Here is an 18,627-nt window from a genome sequence, read left to right as displayed (position 1 = left end):
AGTAATGAGTGACGGAATCGTTAGACAATGGTGTCGATACTTCAAACATTGCCTCACAAATGTGTATGATGAAGAGCGGAGTGGCAGGTCCAGTACCCAGACCGATGAAATCGTTCAAAAATGGACCGAGAACTGCGATTTGATCGACGATTAATGCTCTGGATGATAAATTTCCCCTTGTTGGACAACGCGCCACTGTTCGCCAGATTGTCACGGAAAAACTCGGATATCACAAACTATGTGCTAGATGAGTACCGAAAATGTTTACCAACCAACATACAGAGCAAATATTTTTAATGGAAGAACGTTGTTGGACCACTACGAGAGTCCCGATCTTTCACCTAGCGACTATTTTCTCTTTTTGCACTTGAAACAGTGGCTTCGTAGACAACGGTATGAAGACGATGAGGAATTCAAGACGGCAGTTGCTAACTAGATCAATTGAATAGCGGTGAACTTTAATGCTGAGTGATAAAGGAATCTGTTGCAGCGTTGTGGAAAAAGCTTAGAAGGGAACGGTTATTAAGTAGAAAAAGTGAAGTAGGTTTTTAGGAAACTAAAACGTCAATAAAACTTTTTCTGATGAATATATTTTTTATAGCCCTAACTCTATGAAAATGCCCCGTACATAGAGTAGTAGATGCATAGAGAGCTCAGACATGCTCAGCATTAACCACTGTCCTTCGCAGATGACCAAACTAATCCTAATACATGTGCTTTCAAAGCAAAAGGGATCAATTCACTCCAATATACTCCTGGGAAAACGTATTTAAACCTTAAAAAGGAGAAAATTCCTTCCGTTTACCAACCAGAAATAAAATCTTGAGGTCACGATGACCCTCCTGAGGAGGCTGAGAAAAATCCGCAAAGAGTATGAAGCGAGCACGAGTGACTTTAAACACGGATAAAATGATGAATGAGATAAATTAAAAGTCACATTCAAAGTGTGCACTTTTATCAAAATTAGGTACGTAAACGCTGTCAATTTGCTGCATATTGACTGCCCAAATAGAGAGTGATCTCACGTAGTTAAAATGACAAAAGGCTCGCAGAATGAGAAAGGTCATTCATCAAAGGTTACCATTGATTGAATCAAAAATGACATTATATGTTAACACATTCTATGCCCGGGTCCCTTCTTGTCCCATCGAGACCCTTGGATTTGGCGGAAGTGACGACACCTTCCGCTTATCCCGCCGAGATTACTAAGCAAAAGAAATATCAAATATCCCTGCGACTCTTCCTCTAACTGCGACACTCCCTCTCCCAATTCACCCTTCCCACACCACTTTCTCCTCTCTCTCTCTCTCTCTCTGCCCTCTGCTTCTTCTCCGACAACCCCACCTCTCCCTTACCTTCTCTCTCCCTCCCGTCTACTTTCTCATTGACCGTAGACCAAGGGTTCGAGTCTCTATGATACCTCTGGGCACACTCAGCTTGACCTAACCCGAGTGATTTTCCGGCTACGAGGTCTTCCTGGGATACCAGAGGCAGCACAGGCAATAAGGAACTGCCCTCTTACCCTGACGTGGGAATTTCACAATTCATATGGAGATTAGTGCAAGGCAAGTTCTACCCTCAATTAATGAATGACGATTCGCAGTTTTTTATACCTGTATACCGCAGTTTTTTATTTATGATTCCCAAAGTTTGACCGAACTCTGCGCATTTCGTTGTAATACGACTGCATTGCATAACTTTCTCGTTGTAAAAGCTACCAAGTAAAATATATTTAAATGAATTTTTGCTACGTATTTATCACAGTCATGAAGCTTTCCGAAGCTTTAGAATAGATTTCCCTGCCACTAAATCGAGTCAAATAGCTTAATTTCGAATTCCACGGATCTATCATTACAATTCGGCAGTATTCATGGCGAGCCTCCGCCCATCCGATTATCCCTGCTTCGGGGAAATGCCACCGATGGCGACTAATTCTTTGCATCCCCACAGAAAACGATCCACCGCTCCATTGCCGGTCATACCGTGTGCATTTTCTACATCTACATATTGCCCCGAAAGACCCCGCAAAGGAGTGAGGCGGGGAGTGTTAGGTCATCAGCCATGTTACACAATTAAATATTTTCATCAAAAGGAGATGATTGAAAATCTGACGGAAGAAAAGCTCGAGGCCGGAATTATTGTCCTTAGCCCGTGAGCAACTCCAGTGGAGAGAGTCCCCAAGAAATTTCTCGATGGTAAGTTGAGCCTTCGGTTCTTTTTTCGATTTCCAAGGCCTTACGGCTAAGGATGGGTGGCCTCTACTGCATTTTTCTAGATGAGGAAGCATGTTTGAAAAGAGGAACGTCAAGTTTATTTTATTTCATATGACTTCATTTCTGCTAGATTAGTGCTAAAAGAAATTTTTATTTGTTTATTAATTGAATGACGTGATGAATTGCAAATATCTAATAAGAATATTTGAATTCATTACAGGGTGCGGCAACATACCTTCCTTTTTTATGAAGCAAAACCCCTTAAAAAAGGAAGTTATGTTGCCGCGCTGTGTATTACACCAATTAGGGAGACGTAACTCAAAGGCTAAATCCGTAAGCACATATATTTCTTTGAATTGTTGTTCCAGAAGGGGTATAATAGGAATGGGACTTTCAGCAACCCAGTCTGCAGCACCCAAAGCAACTTTAATGCAGGAGCACTCGGATTTGCAGCGAGGGATAGTGCAAGCGACCGGAGAGGAAGGCTTCCGTGATGGGACGTTTAGCTCCGTCCTTGGGGACACTGGAGAGAGGAAGTGAAATCACAAGGTGCCCCTTGGGTGTTGGCTGGACGGGACGTTCTTTCGAGAGTTCTATACTGAATAGGACCCAGTCAATCAGTTCGCTCACTGACTTGTTCTTCCGGGAGTTCAAAAAATACCCCTGAGCAGGACAATACGACACGGGATGGAAGGCAATGTAATAAAATTGCGTTGACAGCATAGAATACGCCAATGCTAACATGACTTGTACCTTCTGTTGCTTCCACTCCGCTGTCAGCCGTATTAACACAAGACATTTTCATTATTTTAACCATTTTCCCTCATAAAACACGCTTATCATCAGTTTAATCGTTTTAAATTATATTGAGGATGAAATTCATTTGATCGCCACGCACGTCCGTCTAATATTTTAAAAAATTTAAAATGTCGGAAATAGTTTCACTGTTAGCCCGACAGGAAAAAGTTCTGGCTCTAATGAATGACCGTCAAAATTTCTTATAATTTATTTGAAAATAGATATTGATTTTGCATGAAGTATCTGGAAAGGACAGATTCAATCGCTCATTGTTAGCTTAACACTTTTATATATTCGCCTAATCCCACTTCAAAGACAATTTTACTTCTCTAACTAATATTCATTCTTCAAAAAAATTATCCAGGTATTTTCATACTGACTATAAACAAAAGCTATTTCACTTTACAATCTCCCTAAGCGCTTCTAAATTGGAGATATTGCTAATTTATTATTCATCAGAATGGATATTTCCAATGCTGCCTGCTCTAATGAGTGTATTTGAGTTTCGTCACATTCAGCTATTTTTCAACTCTCAGTACTATTTTGGATTATTTTGATGGGGTCAACGGATTCACTCTTTAGAAAACAGGTCTTGCTAGGGTTCATGTAGCAGCTAAAGTCATCTCGTATGCATACTTAACTTGAATGCATGCATTTGACAAAATACTTAACGAATTATTTCAAAATGTTTGAAAGTTATCATCCGATCCACTTTCAATGCATATTCCTGTGGATATTGAAGTAAAATGGCACATTATCTAAATACAAACATGACAAGTGAATAATTTGTGTGTTAAGCTAATGTTTTTCTCTATAATAATATAATTAAGGGCTAAATACGACGGAACAAGTTAAATATTTGGGGGTAGACTAACCACGCTTTTCATGGAGAGCACATATCAGGAGAAATGAGGACCCGCCTTAAAGAAACTCGGCGTCCTTAATCAGGCGGTGGGGAACCGTAATTGGATAGTTAAAGAGGTGTTATTTCGCTTTAGCAAGGGCACATTTGGAATACGTCACAAGCATTTGGAATCCTTGATATAATAATTAATTAAGTTCGGAGAAAATCCGCCAGTTTCTTGAAATTTTGTTACCATAAGAAGACGAATTTGACAGGCCTTTTAGAGGAATTAGGCTGGGAACCGCTTGGGATGCGAAGAGAATTATCGAGAAGATGCTTTCAAAAATACACGGAAGAGTGGTGTTTACGTGATTCAATGCGAGTGCAAAGCTGTTTATGTGGGTCAAGCGGGGAGAAATTCGCCACCCGAGTTAAAGAACGTGAGGAGTGCATGATGCCAGGGAACCCAAATCAATGATCGCCACACACTAACTAGTAGTCAACCACGCCTGCGACTTCCAATTGCAAGTGCCACATGTCCTTAATAAAAGCAGGAAATTAGACGCAACCGAACAATTGGAAATAGTCCAACGGGTTAAGGAGAACAACCCCCTCCATAATGACATGCCGTTCACCTCCTCTTCCCCTATCTTTTCCATCAACTTCCTTTAGTGCTTCCGTACTGCTGTGTGACACACAACCGCCCCTTCCTATTGTTTTGTTCCCCCAACCCACTCCCAATATGTGTACCAAGTGTAAGGACCTCACTTTTTCCCCGGCCCTCCTTGGGACCGTAATCCTCTGGCCCTGGTCCCAACCTTGCTTACCCCCCTCTTCCCTGACTTGATCGAAGATAGCTGCGAATAACCAAAGTTGTCTTCACAGAATTTGTGAGATCTGTTTGTAAAACTTTGAACTTTATATTTCATACTCCTATGCCAATATTTCTCTTCTCCCCTCCGTCTTTTCCAGCCACTTCCACCGCCTAACTTTCTGACACCGTTCCTACTGCCTATATGTGATTGGTTATTCACCCATGTGGACCACAAAGACTTCGTGTACTCTTTTGTCAACATGTTTCAAACTTTTTATTTTGCATTCAATTGGTTATTTGGCTAACCTTCCTCTCCTCCGTCCTTCCTTGCCTTCCACGTCCACACCCCCTTCCCGGAACGCATAAATGTATATAAGACTGCACTTGAATTCATTTTGGTACCTGACGATGATGTAAAATATCAAAACCCGGCCTTACTATGAAAATTATCTGGTGAAAATTGTAACTATCTTTCCTTTACTTGTGTATGACTTTCTCTGCTTTCGAAGGGCTTTCCTAACACCATTATTGTACCCCCTGGAGTCACGATTTGTTCGAACGTTTTTTGAGGAGTAAAGTCGGTGATGCTCCTTTGCATAATTCTGACAAATTGTGTCCAAGCCTCCAAGATTCGTGGATGTTGGCATAATCCAAGCACATTTTGAATTGGGTTAGGGAAGAATTGAAACTATTGGCAAAACTATCCAAGTCAGCTTTATAGTCATTATTAATTTTTCGTATTGGTTTAATAGTCTTTTTTATGTCTACGTCGAAGTTGATATGAGCGGGTTTATGGCCACTCAAGCCCTAGTCATTAGTTACACTCAGAATACGCTCTGGAGTGTTTGTAAGAAATAGTTCTAATATGTTTTTCCACAGGTTGGTAGTAGTAGTAGTAGTTTTGAGGGGAGGCGACCGACAGCTAAGGTCATTTGCGCCATAGGGGAAGGACAGGAAAGGATGAAGGGTGGAGAGAAACCCGGCGTCGGCATTAGCCTACTCTTTACGAAAGGCGCCAAGGGGTCCGCGGCTTAACGTCCCATCCGACGGACGGCGTACTCACTCAAAGTGCCCTCCACAAAGCACCTCAAGTAGGGATCGAGAAACCTCTGAAAAATATTCAACACCGCCGGGATTTGAACCCGCGCCCTCAGGGTGGGAAGCCAGTACGTTAGCCCCCGCACCATCTCGATCCCCCACAGGTTGGTATGCGCACTGCTCGATGAAGGGAGTTTCTCTGCACTAGTTTTAACAATTAACTACTGTATTAAGAACTGTAGACACGGATCTGAGTTTTAATGCTACTTATGTCCGAATCTATGCCAGAAAAGTTAAATTCACCACCAATTATGTTGATGGTGAATTTAATATTTGTATGTTTAAGTTGATATATTTGTTCATCTAGTGCATGAATTTTTGGAGGCATATAGAAGGAGCATAAATTAGCGTCACGGAGATTACATTGCAAATCATTAAATTACGCCGGCGAAACTGCTGTCCTGGAAAATGGAACCACGTGGAAGAAATATCGGAAGATTTGAATCTTGAATCTTCACGCATGGTCTGTTTTCAAAAATGCTTTTCACTGCCACAAAAACACCTCCTCCAGGTATATCACCTCTATAGCGTAGGTAAACTTTTAAATAAATTGAGAAATTTTCTCGGCCGTTTATATCACCAGATTGTCAACTTTCTGTGCCTATAACTATATCAGCACAATGAACTGAGATTATATGCTCGAGGCCCGCTCTCTTATTTTTGAGGATTCCGCAGTTTAATAAATGGATAGATAGATTAATTTTGAATGACAACCGCAATTATGTACAACTGTAATTTAGTACGTGTTAGTGGATAAGCAACTGTCAAATGTCTTTCAGTGTTAGTGCCAATGTTACCGGTTACCGGATCTAGTGGATGTCCTTGAAGTACTTGTATATGTTTACTGATTCCACAAGGATAAAAGTCCTAACATTGCTATCTCGATAATTTACTTTAAACGTCCCATAAATTAACCTACTCTCTAGCCTTCCAACAATGCTAAACACTTTGCATATATTCCTCTATCCTACGCACCATCAAACTCGATTCAAATTCCGCATACACGCACTCTACAACGCAAAAAGTAAACCGCTATCCACTCACACGAACAGTTTAAGATTTCACATAGGAGATTACGGGGACGGTTCAACACTAGAACTATAGTTAAGCATATAAAAAAATGAAACATAAAATATTTAACAATAAATAACTACAGCTACGATACAGTAATCAGTCAGACGCAGCAACTACACTTATAGACAGTGGATGAAAAGCAGGTAGAAATCGAGTATCTAGTGGCCTGGACTGGTTTTGGTAGGAGCTCACTTAGAGAAGTCCTTGAACTTCACCATTCGGGCAGACAATGAGAGGCAACATGTAATAGACAACTCCAAGGAAGTGAAGTAAAGAGTAGCTCTTTGTCGTCCTTCTTATATCTGATATTTCGCTCACTCTTCAAAAACTCGTTTGGGCCAAAACACTTAGCACTAGTGAACACAGACAAAAACACAGAAACACACAAAAAAAGAGACTCACTATTTTGTGTTTCTGTGTTTTTGTCTGTGTCCACTAGTGCTAAGTGTTACACATTATTATTCACGTCCGTGAGACTTTCAAAAAGTGCTATATATATTTTATATATATATATATATATATATATATATATATATATATATATATATATATATATATATATATATATATATATATATACTCATATATACAGAAACAGATTGTATATATGAGTATTTATTCGCCGTTTGGCGGGATTTCGTGTTTGAATGTATATATATATATATATATATATATATATATATATATATATATATATATATATATATATATATATACAGGGTTCGTCCGGAAAATAAGTGTACTGACTCTTGGGCTGGGCGCGCCGCTCCAGGCGCGCCCAGCACCGCTCTGACGGGCTGCGATTGGAGGGGGGTATGTTGGCAAGCGACGCTGAAAAAGGCAGTCGGCTCTGAGCTGTGGTGTAGTGAGGAGCTCTGTTAACGCGAACCTTCACGCTCGACCCACGTCATGGAACGCGATGCCGAAGTTTTTGGAGCAGCGTTATTCCATCAAATTTGCGGTAAAGCTTGGGAAATCGTCTACCGAAACTGTCGGTATGATTAACCAGGCTTACGGGGAGTCAGCCATGTCCAGAAAGATGATCTTTCGGTGGCACAAGATGCTCGTGGAGGGCAGAGAAGAGGTCGACGACGAGTCTTCGAGAGGTTCCCGATGATGCCTTCGCGGGAGCGTTCCAGGAATGGGAACGCCGCTGGAACAAGTGTATCGACTCACAAGGGTCCTATTTTGAGGAATATTAGCTTAAGATATGTAAAAGTGTAATAAATTTTTTTTCCTGACCTCAGTACACTTATTTTCTGGACGAACCCTGTATATATATATATATATATATATATATATATATATATATATATATATATCGATTATACGGAAGCACTCACACGAGAAGCACAATAATGGGACGGCACAAAAGAACACAAATAGAATAGCAACATTTAAAAGGACACTCACACGGTAAATTGTTCGAGCTTTCGGCCTTCTCCGAGGCCTTCTTCAAGTAAGAAAATATGCTGGAGAGGGGAAAGGAGTTTGGACGGGGAGGGGAGGGGAGGTGCAGGGAATGCTGGGAGGGAAATTAAAGATGGCGGTTAAGGGTGGGAATTTTGAAAGATCGGAAAGCTAATAGATACGCGGATTCTCGAGTTCTCACCTCTACTACCTTGATCAAAAAGTTCCCGGAATAACCACCGTGTGGCGCTCCCATCGTTCCGATTTGAGTTCTGTTTTTTTTGTTAAATTGGTACATCTGTTGTTGATATTCCCTTTAAATCTTAGTGTCATAACTTGACATTTGCAAAAGTTACGTAGCCAAGAGTACATCTATCTCTGTGTGTGTTGGCGATTTTTTACAATTGCAGAAATGGATTTAAATTTGCAACAACGAAGTTGTATTAAATTTTGCGTAAAAAACGGATTTAGTGGCGCACGGACGTTGGAAATGTTGGAAAAGTGTTTCGGCAACGATTCTCTAAAAAAAACGGTCGTTTACCAGTGGCACGAGCGGTTCAGAAGTGGTCGTGAGTCAATCGAAGATGATGAACGCAGTGGCAGACCATCGACATCGAAAGTCGGTGAAAACATTGATAAAGTGAAAGAAATGTTGGTCAATAACCGCAAATTAACCATCAGAGAAATAGCGGAGGACTTGAACATTGCCTATGGATCCGCCCAAGACATTGTGGTTAATGATTTGGGTTTCCGTCGTGTAGCATGCCAAAAGACCTCAATTTCATGCAAAAAAGAGACCGTGTTGACGTCGCAAAAGACATGATTTGCGAGGCTGAATCCGATCCCACATTCATCAAAAGGATCATTACTGGAGACGAGACGTGGGTTTATGAGTACGACACGCAATCCAGACATCAGGCAAGTGAATGGCGTTCACCAAATGAGCCGAGACCAAAAAAACCACGTCGTTTTCAGTCAAAAAAGAAGGCAATGCTGACGGTTTTCATGGATTACAACGGTGTAGTGCATCATGAATTTTTGCCAGAAGGCCAGACAGTAAACAAAGAGTATTATTTGGGCGTTATGAGACGTTTGCGTGAAGCAATTCGCCGAAAGAGACCAGAAATGTGGGCAGAAAACTCGTGGATTTTGCACCATGATAACGCACCGTCGCACAGTGCTATCATTATTCGTAATTTTTTGACGAAAAATGCAACAAATACCATCCAACAGCCACCGAATTCACCTGATTTGGCTCCCTGTGACTTCTTTCTGTTCAATCGAGTTAAAAAACCATTACGGGGAACGCGTTTTAGCAGCCGAGAGGAAGTAATGGAAAAATCGCAGGAAGCACTGATGGACATACCGAAAACCGAATATAAAAAATGTTTCGAGGATTGGATCAAGCGCTGGCATAAGTGTGTTGCAGTCGATGGGGATTACTTTGAAGGGGACAATATAGATTTAGATGAATAAACTTATATTTTTAATTTTCTGAATAAATTCCGGGAAATTTTTGATCAAGGTAGTATATTGGTGGCTGAATCGGGTAGGGATTTTAGGATGCTAATAGCAAAGCACTGGCCGAACGAAAGGCTGTGGGAATTTGCGTGTGAAGGGATAGGAAGAGAAGAGAGTGAGGCAGAATTGCGAATTGTTTATTCGAATGGATAATGGGGTAATGCATTCGCCTATGTAAAAGGAAGTGCATTGTTTGCATGACAAAAATAAATTGTTTTTAGAGAGGCAATTAGTGTGGGAACGAGGTGAGGGGCCAATGAGGGGATGCAGGGAGAGGGGAGTAGACCTAAGAAGTAGACAAGTTTTACATCGGGGGCGGTTGCAAGTAGGGGAAATATTAGGAAATTTGTCACGGGGGGCGCCAAAGGGGTGGTGGATCTCAGAAGGTTTTTGAGATTGGCGGATCGTCTGTATGCGATAGATGGGCATTGGGGTAGTAAGGATGAGGTCGCGTAATTTTCATGTAAAATTGGAAATAGTTCTTTAAGGAAAGTTTTCAGTCTGTTTGATCCGGGGAAATAGGTGGTGCAAAGGTTGAGTCCTGAGTCAGATATGGGCTTGTTTCTATGTGGTGTGTGGTCGGGTGGGTGGAGCGCTGGATTTTATTATGTAGGAGCTTTTCTGGGTAACCGCGTTTGAGGAGTGCAAGACGTAGATTGTCAAAATATTGGTTGAGAGTTGCTGTGGTGTTGAAAATTCAGTGTCCACGGATAGAGAGAGAGTTTGGAATCGAGCGTTTGGTGTGTTGAGGATGACTGTTTGTGTGGTGTAGGTATTGCTGATGTTTAATGGCTTTGATGTGTACTGAAGTGGTGAATTTGTTGTTTTGAAGTGAGATTTCCGTGTCAAGAAAGGTGATGGTAGAGTCTGAAATGGAAGAGGTGAATTTAACAGTGAAAGATGAATTTAAGGCAGATAGGAAATTATTGAGAGACCCAGGGCCATATGTCCAGAGAATAAAAATGTCGTCTATGTAGCGGACCCAGAAAAGAGGTTGGAAGGTTTGCTGTGACAGGAAAGTCTCTTCGAGATGGCCCATGAAGAGATTGGCGTGTGTGTGTGTGTGTGTGTGTGTGTGTGTGTGTGTGTGTGTGTGTGTGTGTGTGTGTGTGTGTGTATATATATATATATATATATATATATATATACATTGTTTTTTATATATATATATTTATATAACAAATATTATTCATTGGGATCTGTTCGATTCCGCCGTCCCCACCTCTCCTGTGTTCGTCCTTTCTATGTGTTCCTATCCCTTTTCCTCATATCTATTTCCATGTGAATGAATATACATACACACATATAAATATATATATATAAACATAAAAAACCATAAACACAGCAATCGACCCGAAGGTCGGTTTGGTAGGTGATGGCAGAGTTCACCCAGTACTAAGCTCGACGGCGTGTGAAATTCACCCCTCAGGGTAGGGGGCCAGTTCCTTTCCCTGTGCCGGTTATGGTTTCCCCTGGAAGATCTGGTACCCGAAAAATCACATGGCCTGGGTGGAGCTGCAGGTGCCCAGAGACTTGCGCGGAAATCGAACCCGGGCCTTCCGGTCAGTCGTCCAACGCACTACCCCTGGACTACCGCGACCTACATATATACTTATATATACATATATTAATACATATATATATACAGTATACATATATATCATATGTATACATATATACATATATATATGTATATACATATATATGTATATATATATATATATTCGTTTATACACACGCATTCAAACACGAAAATTCGCCAAATGGTGAACATATATTTGTTCTCATGGATATAGATACGAGGCAGAGGGATGGGAACACACTTATATGACAAAAAAACCTCGGCTTCTCCTTCGTCCAACTCTCTTATTTTCTTTTCCTTGTATCTATTTCCATGTTAATGAATATAATTGCACCTGTTTTAGTGTAAACCTAATTTATCTCTTTGCATCCTTCTTAGTTCCTTGATCATTGCGTCACCTTTTCGTATAGTGTGCACCCATTTTTCTCCTTTTCTGCAAACCTTCCAAATTCTAGCACTGCTCTTTCCTCCACGTTTCCTTTGCCCTATTAGCTTAACTGGTGCAAAATGCTGACCCATGTCAATATTAATTGGCCCATTAGTATTTCAAAGGCAATTTCAAATCATTTCCAATTTTCAAATGGCTTTTTTAGACTTCTTAATCCCGGAGTAATGGGAAGGAAAGTAAAATTTCCACCATGAAGATTTGCAGGAATAGAATATAATAATAGACTCTTAAATTTTTAAGTTTCTCATCACGGTTTTCATTTATCATTTATTTAAAGTCCGAACGCTCCGCAGCTAGTAAGCATAAGAATTGGCGAGGATTGTGGACTAATAAACAATATTTTAGCACATGAGGTTGATACATTCTTTCCTTTAAAGTGAGCCGCAAATATTAATATGTACTTAAATACATACATTTCAAAATGGAGTTATATAGTACCAAATTCTGCTACAAATTTTTGGAAATGAGATCTCTATTGCGCTTAGTGGGTGTTCAAAATGTAAGTTCAAGAAAAATTCTCTCCTGGATCGCTTTGGCACTCACTGCGTAATTCTAAACGTTTGTTACAGAGCCATTAATTAATTAGTGTTGGTGCTCAAATACGAATTTAATCAATTATTGTGACATTCATACCCTTAAAGTGGTGAACTCTTCTAAAGCCGTCTCCGCTGCCCATTCTCTCCCGATGGGAGTGACTTATCAATTATACCACCAAGAAGTTTCAAATATAAACATAATTATGTCGGCAATCGTGTTACACGACAGCCTGTAGGACAGCCATTAGTCTCCTAAAATACACTCTAAAACGGAAAATGGGCAGAAATATCAAGTGCAAGGTGCGGCAACATGACTTCATTTTTTATATGGCAAAACCCTTTTTAAACAGGAATTTATGCTCTCGCACCCTATATTTCAGACGAGCTTCTGGTGTGCATGCCCCTAGTCATCATTGGATTAAAACATTGATTCACTCAAAATCTCGGGGTCGCCGAGCACAGGCAGGGCTGGCGACCTCACGCCCCTGCTCTCGTGGAGCATCCATCCGTGCCGGGGCTGGCGCGGATGGACGCTCCGCGGTGCGCCCCTCCACTGAAGGACTCCTCACCATAGGCGACGAGGAAGAAGAGCGAGAGGATGAGCAGGAGCAAGAGGGCGGCCGCGCACACGAGGCCGTGCGTGGATTGTGCCTGCGTCGAGGGGCACTCGAGGGCGACGGCGGACGCTGCTAGCTCGGCGTCGGGCGCTCGGTCAGTAGCGGCGTCCGGCGCTCGGTCGGCGGCGGCGGACGCTCGGTCGGAGGCGGCGTCCCTGTCGTCGGAGCCCGTAGCGGTGACCACCACCCCACCCCCGCGGCGCCAATCCTCGCCGTCACCTTCGACGACCGGATTCCTAGAGAGAGAAGGTGAGTTGAGAGGGAGAGAGAAGTTAGACCAGGTCTACATTAAATAAGCCCTCAGAAAAAGGGAGCGGGTCACACGCGGACTACGGCCGTATTCCAAAGGAAGGTTAGTATGTAAAGCTATCTTTTGGCCCTTGGAAAGAGCCTCACAGGACCTTAAAAGTCACAAAAAAGCCAGCTACGGAAACCTTCTGTACTAAAAATGAAAGGACGAAAAATCTCAATATTTTGCTGGTTGTTTAATGAGCTGTAATTGGTGACCAAAGTTTTCCATTGCACTGCCTATTTAATGTAGTTTTTTAAGTAGAATTTACAAACTAGTTCAAAAAATTTATCCTATACTATTTGAAATATATATTTGGAAACAAATGATACATTTTGGAGCAACATTTTTATTTGCATAATTCGGCAGTAGTTATTTGAATTTTAAGTTTTTTTTAGGTTTACGTTTTTTTTCTTTTCAAATTGATTTTCCTTCTCTGATAGTACTCGCTTGCTTATTATTTCATAGCTATACATAGGATACTCCCGACGCGAGGGCACTCATTCTCCACGGCATGATGGTTCCAAGCCCTACGAGGAGTACGCGGGAGTGTGCATCGCTCGTACCCTTCAAGCTGGAGAGTCCTTCGCTCGGGCCCTAACGTTTGAGACGCCCCCTACAATATGGCCGACGCCTCCGAAGGGCCCTTCAAGGGCGCATAAACATGGTTTAGGACACGGCTTATCGGTGGGACGGGATGGTTGTCCGTGCGATGGGGATTGGTGGTGGGGGGAGGGATAGAGTGACTGAAGTGAGTGGGTGAAGGGCTCTGGGTGCAAACGGCCGAGTGGAATGTGACATAATAAATGCAAATGCCACAGAAGGGTGGCATTCGGGGGGGGTGGTGAATTCGGTTGGGGTCCTCGGCTAAGGGACCCCCGACCCACCTACTCCCGGGATCGGGCCCCACTCCGCCCCACATTGCTTCGCAGGGAGCTCGCCAAACTCAACTCCGGCCGGGGCGCGACATGACCAACGGCTCGACACACCTAATCTGTTCGATTTGTCACCGCGGGGAAATTCCCATACTTTTCTTCGCCTGTTTGTATTATGTACAACATTCACGCGAGCAGTTTAAACCCCTTTTACTTTCCAAACAGCGCGTCTCCAAGTTTTGCAAGTACTTGTTCGATAAAATAGACATTTAGCGTGAACAATGATGAAGAAAATTTTATTGTGAATATTTCTGTTTTTATTCGGTGAATAGAGAATCGTTAGAACAAAAATAACACAGAGTTTTACCTCTTTTCTGGCGGTAGCAGCAAGTAGATGAACAATTGAGTAAATGAACATTTGAGGCCTTGTTAATAGTCTTTATCTGAGTTTCTATCGCCCAGTTTAGCTTAAACTAGGACCATGTTCTCATTTTGGACAAAATGAACTGAAAAATTTATAATCATGCAAAGTTCATAAAAGTAACTGGAAGCACATAAATCCTGCAAGTTATGGTTTTTGTTCCTCAAAGATTATAGAGTCATTGGTTATAAATGGTTAAGGACCACTCCGTTTTTCGGAATGGAACGAGCACATCACAATCTTTTATTGAATACCAGAAAATATCAAATACGCTATTTTAATTTTTCATTCATGGCTTTCTTTTTGTTTGGATAATTTTATCCCTATTTTTGTCGCAAAGAAGCGTAAGCGGTCAAACTGAACAGCAAAAATGTATACTTTCCTAACATATCTTTTGTGAAAATCATCATTATCAAATCATAAATTATTTATGTGTAGTCCAGCCTCAGATGAAAAAATGAATGATGTTACATTTTTGTATTATGTGTTACCGAGAGACCCAAATTGACTGTGTTATGCAGATCGAATTTCGCAATCTTAAGTAAATAGGAAGCCCTACCACGCTGGCAAACGCGCTAGGCATAACACGCACTTCTTCTTGCTTAGCACACCGCTCGCTCTCACTCACTCACAGGGCTGGCTCACGGAACAAAATAGCATACTAGGTGAACCATTGAATCAGTATATCTTATCCAACTTTACAACTCATGAGCAAGTAGCAAGGGAAGAATACTCAGAAATCTGCCGCCATCGTCAGCGAGTAAGGTTAGGTCATGCATGTACATATATGCGTGTTTAATGAATGGCACAATAGAAAAACCAATAGGACACACACCCTGAAGGGTGAAACCAGAATTCTTGTGCGTCATTGCTCCACCAGTTTGCACCCGAAACCCAACCTTCATTGGGTAAAATTATTATATTTTCTCCCCAAATTCTTCGACTGATAACATGAGAAATAGGGACTCCGAAATATATCCAGTTTTATTTTGAAGTAACGGGCTGATAAAATATCAAACCGTAACAATGGAACTAATGAAAAACACGCTGCATATTAAACTTAATGCCAAAATAGCGCGTCTGCCTTCACGGACGCGGATAGTCTACAGAGCTAGTAGCAGTAGAAGCAGGACCCGAGTCGTGAGTGAAAATGATTACATATGATACGCCCTCCGTGGGGTTAAGAGACTAAACGCTCCTATAATAAGTCATTATTCCATAATATGACACGTGATGATATATATAGTCATATGGTGTACACACACACACACACACACACACACACATATATATATATATATATATATATATATATATATATATATATATATATATATATATATATATTATATATATATATATACATTTGTTTATTTATTAGTAGGTAATCTACCGGTTAAGGTAGATTTTTCGATGGACACAGCTACTAAATAAATATTCTGTGACTCCAAACAAAACACACCACTCTACATCAGGTCCCTCTTTATCTCTGAGTACTTTCTTCATCCCGTCCCTATCCTATGCCTTCCCTTCCCTCGTTTGCCTAACATTCTCCCCCTTATTACCATCTTCAACATCCCCTTGCCGGTCAATACCCTCTTAATCCACTTTTACTACCTCCATAGGATTTCTCCCAACAAACCCCTTTCTTCGCCCACCATTCCAAGTACTTCCTCATTTGTTTTCTTCTCTGTCCATTTCACCTTCTCCATTCTTCTCCACACCCACATTTCAAAAGCCTCCAGTCTACGTCTATCCTCCTGCTTCAATGACCACGTTTCCGCGCCGTACATAGCTACGCTCCATATCAAAGTTTTTACGAGTCTTTTCTTAATATCCTTACTCAACGTCCCTCTCATCAACCTGCTGCTCCACCCAAGCTAAGTGATTTTTTGGGTACCAGATATTCCTGGGAAACCATAACCGGCACAGGGAAAGGAACTGGGCCCCCTACCCTGATGTGTGAATTGCACACGCCGTCGGGTTTAGTACTGGGTGAACTCTACCATCACCTGCCAAACCGACCTTCAGGTTGATTACTGTGTTTATGGTTATATATATATATATATATATATATATATATATAATTATATATATATGTATGTATATATCTCAAGATGAACATCGAATTTTCCCAATCCCTATTTTTAAGATGATTTTCGAGTTCTTTAAATTGTAATTATAATTCACATTCATTCATTAACTTAGCGAAAACACCTGTAAAAATTAATTTTGTTCCCTTACCAATTCCATGTTCCTAACTAGTGGCCATCGACAAACCGCATTTTTAAGCATGATCCCATTAGACGCATCATGACCAGCGCATCGCCAATTTGCGAAATTCGATGCAAATCAAATGGGGAACGAAAATTTTACTCGAGACAGGAATTCGGGATGATGTGACATAACTCAAATCTGTTCTCCTACAGAAATCGGAAGTTTTGAATGAAATTCCAAAATACGAGGTGTTTTAAAAATTCTTCATAATTCTTGGAAACCACGGTGTACCGCATTCTTACGGAAGATTTATTCATGAGAAGGTGAATGCCATGATGATCCCTATGGTGCTGTTGGAGGGTGAAATTGTTGCTAGTGTTACAATCTCACGTGATCTCTTGGACCACTGTGAAAGTGACTCGATTTTTTTAGTTGACGCAATTACCAGTGATATTTGTTCCCAAAAATAAAAAGTAGCTAAAAGGCAACCATATTGGAACACTTAATAACGTCAAAGAGGGCAATACAAGGTGCTTGAGCGAGATTTCCATCAACTTCATCCACGATTGGCAAAGGTGCTGGAATTCGCGTGTCGACGCACAATGGAGCTATTTTGAATAAATTTTTTAATTTGTACTTTGATCTGCAATTAATTTTTTCTCAGATTTATTCCTCGTATTTTTGAGGCAGACCCTATACATATGTGTATTTACATTATTTTCAAACTGTAAATATCCTTAAATTGAGTAGAGGCGACCGCCACTCAGTGTAAATCGTTAATATTAGCATTAAATCACTTTTTACCCATTTTCGCACATTATTTAATTAATGGAATAAGTTCAAACGCAAAAACGTCATCATCAGGAGTAACCCGTAAAATTCAGATTCATCTTCGCATAAATTATAGGGCAATTGAGGGAGGGAGGCATGAGGAAGACTACCGAAGAGTGGGAATGGTAGTTGTTCAGGAGATAGGTTTAGTGGAGGATTACTTCAGTTTGGAGGAGAGGTGGTGGCGGTGCTGTGACTATTCAAACGGAGAATTTTAAATATTAAAAATTTCATATTTTTTAAATTTCAAATATTGAAAATGGAGATACTTGAGAAAAACTCGCAAAAGAAGGAATGAGAAAAACGAGAAGAATTGAGAATCCTAGGGGTGACGGGGAATAGAGTGGATGAAGTAATCAACACGCTCGGGTTCGCAGATAACACCGCAGAGGCTGCAGAAACGCGAGAGGATCTGCAAGAAAGTATGAATTCTATGGACCAAGTCCTTTAAAATAATAATTTAAGTATCAAAGAGAAAAAACTTCCATTTTTGTGTGTAAAGGAGAAAACCTGAAGACAGATATCACAAATTGAGGTGTGAAACTCGAAGAATTGGAATCCAATTTACCTGGGGAGCAGTATAACTAGGAATGGAATTATTTTGATCGATATTAAGCAAATCATAACTCAAGCTAAGGAGGTGTTCGTGAAGAAGAGATAGAAGAACCTTTATTTTTAAATAAGGGAGCATTTTGCCAACACGTTCGTATAGAGCACAGCATTCTACGGTTCAGAGACATGGAACAATGGTAAAGTGGACGAGCGAAGAATAGAAGCCTTTAACAGATGATGCTGGAGGAGAATTCCGAAAATAAATAGGATGACAAAGTGATGAACTTGTAAGCATATAGAAAAGCAGAAGAGAAAAGGACCAAACGGATAACTCTACGGCAAAGAAGAACTTGAAAACGGTTTGGACACACCACGAGGCACAATGGATACGTTAGAAATGTAGCCAAAGGAAAAATACAAGAGGAACGCCAAGAGACAAGTACATAGGTATTACAAGTGAAGAAGTACGTAAAATTGAAATCCGGAC

At 40.9% G+C, this 18,627-nt stretch overlaps 1 protein-coding gene across 1 annotated transcript in view; it reads right to left on the bottom strand.

The window, feature by feature from the left end:
• Window positions 1–13,046, bottom strand: part of LOC139691243 (neprilysin-1-like) — a gene marked incomplete at its 5' end in the record, with an annotated part of 132,659 nt that extends 119,613 nt beyond the window's left edge. Inside the window, one exon of the mRNA XM_071588988.1 lies at window positions 12,908–13,046. Coding sequence (XP_071445089.1) covers window positions 12,908–13,046 — 139 coding nt within the window. The remainder of the gene's footprint in view (window positions 1–12,907) is intronic.
• Between the last annotated feature and the right edge of the window lie 5,581 nt (window positions 13,047–18,627).

This window comes from Hetaerina americana, unplaced genomic scaffold, assembly GCF_022747635.1.
Source record: "Hetaerina americana unplaced genomic scaffold, ioHetAmer1.1.p SCAF_31, whole genome shotgun sequence".
Taxonomy (NCBI): domain Eukaryota; kingdom Metazoa; phylum Arthropoda; class Insecta; order Odonata; family Calopterygidae; genus Hetaerina; species Hetaerina americana.
Note: the sequence above shows the minus strand (reverse complement) of the source record. Positions and strands in the feature narration are given on the sequence as shown.